At 31.2% G+C, this 9997-nt stretch overlaps 1 protein-coding gene across 1 annotated transcript in view; it reads left to right on the top strand.

Annotated features, from left to right (window-relative positions):
* The window catches only part of LOC145263860 (tRNA N6-adenosine threonylcarbamoyltransferase, mitochondrial-like), a 48671-nt gene extending 41154 nt beyond the window's left edge, over positions 1 to 7517 (top strand). The window contains exons 8-10 of the mRNA XM_080120935.1: positions 189 to 319; positions 4046 to 4117; positions 7411 to 7517. Coding sequence (XP_079977061.1) covers positions 189 to 319; positions 4046 to 4117; positions 7411 to 7486 — 279 coding nt within the window. The 3' untranslated portion in view covers positions 7487 to 7517. The remainder of the gene's footprint in view (positions 1 to 188; positions 320 to 4045; positions 4118 to 7410) is intronic.
* Positions 7518 to 9997: the final 2480 nt, after the last annotated feature.

Consider the following 9997-nt stretch of genomic DNA (forward strand, 5'->3'; position numbering starts at 1 on the left):
TTATAATACGTTCTGATCTATTCAACCAGAATAAAAAATAGGAGATATTACTTTTGGAATACTCCCTCATACATTTGTAATCTAAATAAAAAATTTGCATGAAATAATAAATATATATATATATATATATATATATATATATATATATATATATATTTATATTTATTTATTATTTATATATATTTCAGATTTTGTCTGGTGGTGTTGCCAGCAACCAGTTTTTGGTAAAGCATCTGACGAATGTCTGCAGTAAGTACAATTGCCGACTTGTGTGTCCACCGCCAAAACTTTGCACTGACAATGGAATCATGATTGCTTGGTAAGTACCGATATTTATATGAGATACTTCTGGTCAAACAATTCACGTAATCTCATAGTAATTAAAAAGTAATGGTGTTTTGGAGATTTGTCTTTTGATGCGCAAATAGAAACATATGATCGTTTGACAAAAAGAAGGAATAGGTAGAGTACACATTACTATGGCAGTAGTTTTTATCATTTTAATATCTGAGTTTGAATCTCAAGTAAGTATATAAAATTATCTTTTTAATTGGATATGTGTTTTATAAATTCAAAGAAATTAACATAAGATAAAAAAATTGTTACATAAATACTTTTTTTTTTTTTTAACTAAGTGACCTTTCTTTAAATAATCCACAAAAAAATTTATTCAACACTAGTTCTAAGCAAATTATTTTAGCTTAAAAATATAATTTGTAATTTTTTTTTTTTTACGATTATAATTAAATATGCCATCACACCAAAGCTATACTTATTTTATTATGTTAATGTTAAGAAAGTCCAAATAGATTAGTTGGTATAATCTCAGACTTAAGATTTCGGCATTGATTTCTGATCATGGCACCCGCTTTATTTGTTAGAAATTTATGCAATCTATATATTAATAGGATAGCAGGTGTGTTATTTATTTTGTGTGTCATGCTTACATCCGAGTGACTGTAATTTAATTATTATGGACTTTCATTTCTTGTAACAAATAATTTTACCAAATATTCTCCATAAGTTTTGGTTTTGATTATAGCTGAAGGAACTCAAGTACTTTTTCATAAGTTTTGGTTTCGGTTTTGATTCAAGCTGATGCACCCAAGTCATATGGATATATTTTTTTTATTTTTGTAATCGCAACTTTATAATATATAAAAATCAATAGAACATTAACTCTATAATAATATATATGAAATCTGCAAGCATTAAAATATCATATTTAAGAGTACTTTATGACCGGGCTATGCCGGGCGTCCCTGCTTGTTTAGATAAATACTTTTGCTGATTTAAGAAAAGAGTTACAATAATATCAGTGTCTCCATTTACACTGAATGTCTGCAGAATGCCAACATCAATATATTGCATATGAATGAGTCTTCTGTGAAATTTCCACAGGTCCCGTCATTTACTATTAATACAATATTCTTTATTTCTAAAAATACAATCCTGTTAAAATTATTATAGTTTAAAAATATAGTTTGTAATTTTTTTTTTTTTTGTCCACATTTTTTTGTTAATTATGAAAAATGGATAAAATTGTCACCAGAAAAAAAAATTCTATTTACATTCTTTGTGTGATTGCACTAGAAATACTTGAAAAAACAATGTATATGCTATTAAAAAAAAAAGTTCTGATTTTTTTTTTTATTTTGTTTATATACAAATAGAAACCTATGATTGGTTGACAATTTTGTTTATATACAAATAGAAACCTATGATTGGTTGACAATTTTGTTTATATATAAGTAGAAACCTATGATTGGTTGACAATTTTGTTTATATATAAGTAGAAACCTATGATTGGTTGACAAAATAAAAGGAACAGGGAGAGTACACTTTACTATTGCAGTAACTTTTATGATTTCAAGACCTAACTTCAAATCTCTAAAAGACTTTTTTTAAAACTGGATACATGTTTTATGAGTTTACATAAATTAGCATAATATGAGACAAAAAATGACATTACATATTTTTTTGAACTAAGTGAAAAATATTTAATAATCCGCAGGAAACATAAAGGTTATTTAGTTGCAAGTAAATTTTTTTACAAAAAAAAATATTAATTTCTAAGATGCTTTTTTTTGGGGGGGGGGGGGGGGGCAATAAAAACTATATGTAAATACATTCATCATAGTTACTTACTCTCTAATGAAAATATTAAGTAGCATATATTTTTCTACAAAATTTCACAAATACTTTTCTTTGTCCTAGTGTAAAGTGGTAAAAACTAGGTATAAATGGAAATTGACATACCCAGACACTCTGACAGCATGTGGCCTTCCCTTTGACAAGCCGCCGACCCCATAGTTGTGTGCTGTGGATTACTACCTCCATCTCTTCATTGTTCTCGTTGGCTGTGTCATCATCTTTTGGTTTACACTGGCGGTTGCCGACAGAACGCACGCGGGTCACAAAGTGGAAGTAAAATAAGTCGTGGAACAAAGAAAGGAAAAACACAAACGCCAATGTTTCACATGTATTTGACAGTTGGACTTGGGAGTGTGTGTATCTTTTCCCCGTTCTATCGATGTTACGTTCGTCTGTCAGTTGCAATTCGTCTCTATTTCTGTTTTGCAGTCAGCTCTAAAAACTGTCCAACTGTTGTCGTTATCAGCTTCGATCCATTGCAACTGGCAGCTCAATGTCAACTGTCTTCTCTACGTCTGTATCTGAAGTCGTCCCCATACCGGCCACCCGAATGCTGCCCTTCCCTTATAATCTGTTCTGTGGATTTCTATTGTCATTGTCAAATCTAAAAGGCTCAATCTAAAAATACCTTCGATTCATTGTCTGCTACTTCCCATCTCTTTGTTTATTGTAAGAGACTTCCTATTCCTTTGTCTATTGCCCCACCCCCTCTCAGCACTTAGTGACTCGGGTCCACCTCAGGCCCAATTTATAGTATCACAATGTCACCCCATCCCTAATGTGATCATGCTCCTTTCTGACCTCTCAAATGCCCTCGTTTGTCTGAAAATGTTTGAAAATGGTAGTCAGTAGGTGAAAGGTCTGAAGAGATGACAGATGAAGCAGAGTTACGTAGCCCAATTTGTTCAACTTCTGCAGGGTCGGTTTAGCAATGTGATGTTGGGCATTGTTGTGGAGGAGAAGTCGCCTCCACCCCCGACCACCCTGAAGCTGCCTTTCCCTTGTTCTGTGGATTTCTATTGTCATTGTCAAATCTAAAAGGCTCAATCTAAAAATACCTACAAATTCATTGTTTGCTACTTCCTATTTCATTGTACATTTGTATGACACTTCCTATTTATTGTTCCCCCCTCAGCACTTAGTGACTCATGGGTCACCTTCATACTATCACAACACTACATCAACACCGTTCAAAGAGCGGGTGTAAGATGAGGGTTAGAGTGAGAGCATAGAAAGTTTGAGTGAAATTTAAACAGCCAACGGTCATCGGTTAAACAGTGATTGCAAGATTTAATAACCACATTAGATAAGAAATACAATCCTTTCAATCTTTCAAGATGAACTGACATAAGGATACTTCACCCTACAAGTAAACCATGACAAAATAGTATTTGAAAACAAGATCCACTTGGCAGGGCTCTAAACTGGCTGATACAAGGAATGGTGCACCTTCTCTTAGTTATGTTACCTCAAGTAATAGCACTTTGATGGATAATCCACCAGACTTGCAAAAATGATAAAGTAGCATTTAAGTTGGTCTCGGCAAGAGATGGTGATGTTGGAAAGACTTTTATGTGACCAAGTTCCTCTATTCAGAATTGAAATATATAATTTTTTTTCCAATTTAACAATGTTTATCAAAAAAATGGAATTTAAAATAAAATTTAATTCGCCAAATTCAAAAAAAGGAATCCATAAAAATCAAACGGAAAAATAATTATTTTGCCCTGACACTGATTGCAATGTCAGACAAAATTAATTACAAACATTATCATCCATTTTAAAGCTAAAAATTTTAATATAACCAAAAAATAATATGGAAATAGTTTTGTTGCAGTCTCATATGATTTGCATTTCTTTTGTAAAAATTTCTCTTTTGTTCAATTTCCAGGAATGGAATGGAGAAATTATCTCGTGGATTGGGTGTCGCTGAACACCCTGAAAAAGTTGATATTCAAGCAAAGTAAGTTTTGTCAGAGAGGAAGGGCAAAAAAATTTCTTCACTGTTCATCAAGCTTTTACGTCAAGACTTGGGACTGACTCCATAAGTAGAAATCTTCTGAATACCCTGAATATTGTACTTGCGATGAATCCATATCCAGAAGACCTCTACCTAAAGAGTCAGTCCCAAGTCTTGACATAAAAGCTTGATAAACAGAAGAAATTTTGATTTTAGTCGGCTAACGTACTTCCTAATTTCCAGCATAACACTACTGGAAGTGGTGACAAGGCAAATCAGTTCCTTCACTTTTATTGTTCTTCAATATTTCTATTGTGAAGTGATTCATTGAAATAAAATATAAAAATAGACATTATTGAAAAATATACAGTACTTGTACAGTTTAATCAAGGCATTAAAAAATGAAAATATCGAAAAGACGTACGTAATCCGTTTTGGACTGAAGATCTCCGAAAAAAAAAAAATTCATTTAATTTGATCGAGTGTTTTTTTGTTTTTTTTTACAGCAGAAAGACATGTTCTTATGAGAACGCGTTGAAGTCAGCCATTATGGAATTTGTTGAACACTCCACGGGAGATAACTCCATGTAAAGCATGATATTCCCTCCCCATCTTTATTACTAGCTTTTCTTCCTAAAAATCGAACATTTTGCTCAGTATCATAACAAATTGTTTTTTCGCTGTAAAAAAAAAAAAAAAAAAAAAACTACTTTATGAAATTAAGTTAAAAAATTTTTTCAGAGAGCGTCTTCGTTCCATAACAGATACGTACAATATAACCTTATTTTGATATTTTCATTTTTTAATGTCTTTATTAAACTGTACAAGTACCAAATACACAATAAATATTAACAAAATTATAAAAAGATAAAAATAACAATCTTTATTTGCACTTTTTGCGCCAATCTTTTTCAAAAAACACTCGTCTACCTGAAACCACCGTCAATAATTTTCCCCACTCCCTATCTGTGCCTAAATCAAAACGTAGATTCCATGAACAAAGCTTCTTTCTTAGAACTGCATGCCTGTGGAACTCTGTTCCGCTTGCCTGTTTCCCTCCCGACTTCAACCTGGATGTCTTCAAGTCTAAGACAAACAAATTCCTAATGACCCCCCCCTAAGTAATGACACTTTACCAATTCTCCAATACTATTGCTACACTATCCCTTTGATTACTGTACACACAATAACCCTTATCCCCGAGTGGCCATTGGGCCTTGATAAGTGGTGAACTCCATGTAAAAAAAAAAAAAAAAAAAAAAAAAATTAAAAAAATTGAAATTTTATGAATATACTAGCCTGGATACCCGGGTGTTTGTTCAGCAAAAAAAAAAAAAAAAAAAAAAAGTGGTAGTAGGCAGGCAGGCTTGAACCTGTACCACAAAGGAGGAAAAGAACGTAAAAAAAACGTGATGTCTTTACTGTTGCGTCCATCACCGAACTGGAAGTGGCAAAGGTTTAAATCAAGCCTAGTCAATCGAAAAGAGGGATGACTTTCAAAAATATCGGTGACAAAAGCAACCCCTCCTTGTAGAAAAGTGCCCAGTTGAGGGTGAAGGAATTTATGTTTTTTAGCCAATTTTTCAATATTTGTCGTCCGAAGGGTCGAGGTTCAACACAATACTGATCTCATAAAAATCCATCGCCTCTGTCGAAAGTTTTAGGCAGACATACAAACATACATATATATATTTAAACAGGTGAAATTTATATTATAGATGTTCATGAAATTATAAAAATAAGGTTTTTTTTTGTTTTTAATTTTAAAAATAAAAGTTTTTTATTTGCATTTATATAATAAAATATATGTTAATGAAAGTGTAAAAATATCAGAAAAACATAATTAAAAAAAAAAAGTACATGCATAGAGGAGATATAGGCATGAGAGAAAAAAAGCAAAGGAACTAATTTACCATGACACCGCTTCCGGTAGCGCTATGCCAGAAGGTAGGAAGTAGGTTAGCTGACTATTACCAAAATTTTTAATTATTGCAAGTACAAAAAAAAAAAATTGTAATACTTTTTGAGGTTCCTAAGGACTAAATAAACGCACATATAGGCAGGGGTAAGATTACCATTTTTTTTTTTTTTTTTTTTTTTTTTTAATTATTGTTTCAAAAACACTGAAATTAGATCAATCAGGCAGTCAGCTTTTGTTTACTTTGCATGTGACAACAGTAGAAAATCAATTGTTATTGATAAAAATAAATTACTACACTCCCGAGCAGTACTGAGTAACCCTGCTAGTTTCTGTTATTTTTGTTTATTTTATTTTATTTTATTTTTTTTAGATATGTCCATCTATCTCGATAAGAAGCTCTATCATATTTACATTCGAAAGAGCATTTTTGGTTCTTATTCAGAATTCAAACTAATAAAAAAAAACAAAAATGCAAAAAAAATCTTTATTAAGCATGCGTCCATCACAGAACAAAAATGTCATATTCTAAAAATCACATAACTTGATTAAGTATTTTTTTTTTAACTGAGAAAATGAAATCTTACAAATTTTAGTGATTAATATTTCGCTGTCGTTACTAGGCTGATTAAAAAAATTTTTGGTAGTTGAATTGAGTTGTCTCCCCTTGATTTTTAAAACATGGTTGATCCATCTTGCTTTCTCGTAAGATTGGATTTTCTTTGTTTGCAAAAAAGTCTTTATGTACGTATCTGCCAGAACGAAAATGTTATATTCCAAAAATCTTGATCAAGTAGCCTTTTTTTTCTTTTTGTTTACTTGCCTCCCCACAAGGACAGAGTTAGACACAAGATTGGTTTTTAATGTGGGGAGAAACCAGCTCCCTAAAAACAGGGCACTCTGATCAGTAACAAAAATAAAAAATGTATCAGTCATAAAGGATTTCTCCTCCATTAACCGAGACCAAAAAATGAAATGAAAAAAGTTAAATACAGCATCAGAACAGATATTACACTTTGATTCTGGCCCAAAGGTCAAAACTGAAAATGAAATCTTACAATTTTTAGTGATTAATATTTTACTGTCATTACAAGGCTGATTTAAAAAAAAAAAAAAAAAAAAAAAAAAAAATCTTGGTAGTTGAGTTATCTCCCTTGATTTTCTTAGTTCCAAAAAAATTACTTGATCAATTTATATGATTTTAGGAATATGACATTTTCGTTCCATTACAGGTACGTACATCAAAGATTTTTCTGAATTTTTTTTTTTTTTTTTTTTTTTTTAATTAGGTTGAATTCTGGACAAGTACAGCATTTTTTAATTGAATTGTCGCATCTTAATATACGTTCTTGTTTGTTTTTGTTTTGTTTCTTTGCAGATGTCCATTGGGAGAAAACTGGACGGAAAAAATTCTCAACACAAAATTGAAACTCGCAAAACTGAAGCTTCTATAAAAAAGTTTTTTTTTTTTTTTTTTTTTTTTTTACATAATCCCCTCCACCTATAAAAACAAAAATGGTACCTGTACAGTTTAATCAAGACATTAAAAAATGAAAATATCGAAAAAAAAGGTTATATTGTACGTATTTGTTATGGAACAAAGTTCCCCGAAAAAAAAATTTCACTTCATTTCATCAAGTAGTTTTTATTTTACAGCGAAAAAGAAATTTGTTATGATACCGAGCAAAAGGTTTAATTTTTAGGAAGAAAATCTAGTTATTAAAGATGGGGAAGGAGTGTTGGCACTTTACATGGAGTTATCTCCTCGTGGCATGTTCAACGCGCTCTCATAAAAACGTGTTTTTCTGCTGTAAAATATAAAAACTACTTGAAATTTTTTTTTCGGAGATCTTCAGTCCAAAACATACAATATTACCTTTTTTTCGATATTTTCATTCTTGAATGTCTTGATTAAACTGTACAAGTACCACTAAAATAAATAAAAAATCTGTATAAATGTATGTACCTATGACAAAACAGAAATATCATATTCCAAACATCACCCTAAATTCATCAAGTGGTGCTTGTACACTATCACAACGAAATTTTGTAAATCGTAAAACTGAATCTCATATGAGAACAATCGTATCTTCGTATACCTCTCATTTTTTAAAGATGATTATATCCAATAATTACAAAAATCGATAAGGTAGAAAATTATTTATTAAAGAAAATAAAAAATAGAATTTGATGAAAACGATTGGATTTGCTTATGTAAGCCCACAGGAGAGTTCAAAAGGAAGGTAATTATCTGTTTTGATTTATTTTATAAAAACAAGATTGCTGCAATTTTTCACCTGCTAACACAAAGTTGTTTTTTTAATAATTCAGTTATATTCAGGTAATTTCGACTACATAAATTACAATGATTGATTGAGATTGTCGGACTGACTTCCTCATCTTGGTTGTTATTGTCACAACGTTTCGGCCATTTTGCCCTCCGGCCTTCGTCAGGTGAACGGTTTGTTAGGAGTCTCGAACCCAACCCTTTATTATTATTACGGGGGTACCGTGTTCGGACTCCAGCTAGGCTTTGGGACATAGTGCTGATTCTCTGTTTTTCAATGTTACTTTTTCACTGCCTTCGTTCAGGATTGAACTCAGCACCTTTGGGTAACTGTAAACTTTGATACAACGTCTAGGACCACTCGGCCATATGTCACTATGTGACAATAACAACCAAGATGAGGAAGTCAGTCCGACAATCTCAATCAATGAAAACAACTCATCTCAAAAATACAGACAATTAATAAATTACAATGTTAGTTTCCAAATTATTAGAATTAACAAAAAAAAAAATCAGTAGAAACCATTGGTTTTTATCTGAAAACTCGATTTATCAACCACAAATTTTCGTTCTAATAGAGTAGAAGCGTCGATCATATAGTTTTATTTTTATAAAGAAAATCATTTTTAAACGATTAATGGGAATTTATAAGCATGAATTATTGATTTATCTCCCTTTGCTTCTTGAAATACTTTTCAAAATGGTAGGCGAGATGGTCACTACTCGGTTACTCATAAAATTTGATTTTCTTATTTAAAAATAAACTACTTAATCAATTTATATGATTTTTAGAATGTGACAGTTTCGTTTTGTCACGGGTATGTACATCATACAGTTTTGTTTATAATGGGGGGGGGGGTCTGGGTGAGAACCAAAAAGACATTGAAACAAACTTTTCCATGGCTGTGATAAATTCTATGTTAGAATAAAAAGTTTTATATAAATTTAAAATAAAAATTGTTGGTTTTGTTTTCTGACATATCAACCCTTGTGTCACTTTATGTATTGCATTATTTCAGTCTCTTTATTTTGTGTTACATGTAGATGAATGGATTAAATTGTTTGCAACAGGCTTGAACAGTCCTTGAATTTTGTCTGTCTTTAAAAGGCCTTATTTTTATTATTACCTTGAAAATCCTTGAAAATAAGGAAAATGTCTTGAAAATCTTTTTTTATTTTTTTTTAAACTCACGTTCACCTCAAACAAGGCATATTGTCACTTGGATGTAAGGGGCTACTAATTGGGACTAGGTCTAAGAAAGATTAAGATGTTGGTTTACATTACATTTAAACTTCCGCATATCAGTACAATTTGGAAAGCAGGTAGCAGGAAGGGAATTCCAAAGTCTAGCTGGTCTAGAGAAGAAGCTATTTGAGTAGAAAGCTTTGACATTTAGGAACCTCAAAAGTGAAGGGGTGTGATTTTGTTGTTAAATGGGTTTGTATGGAGATATGTATGTTGAGGGGACACAAGTGCAATGAGTTCATCAGAGCATATGTCCTTTAAAAATTTGTCAAAATATTAGAGATAAAATTGAAATAAATACTATTAAATCATTTTTTTAATATTAATAAAAAAATACCATTAAAATATTTTTTTTAAATATTAAAAATAAAATCGAAATACATTGTTCTGAAATTGCATTATATTATTGTGAATACAAGAGTTACATCCCTT

The sequence above is a fragment of the Euprymna scolopes genome, chromosome 39, assembly GCF_053919585.1.
Source record: "Euprymna scolopes isolate OS-2025 chromosome 39, ASM5391958v1, whole genome shotgun sequence".
Lineage (NCBI taxonomy): Eukaryota > Metazoa > Mollusca > Cephalopoda > Sepiida > Sepiolidae > Euprymna > Euprymna scolopes.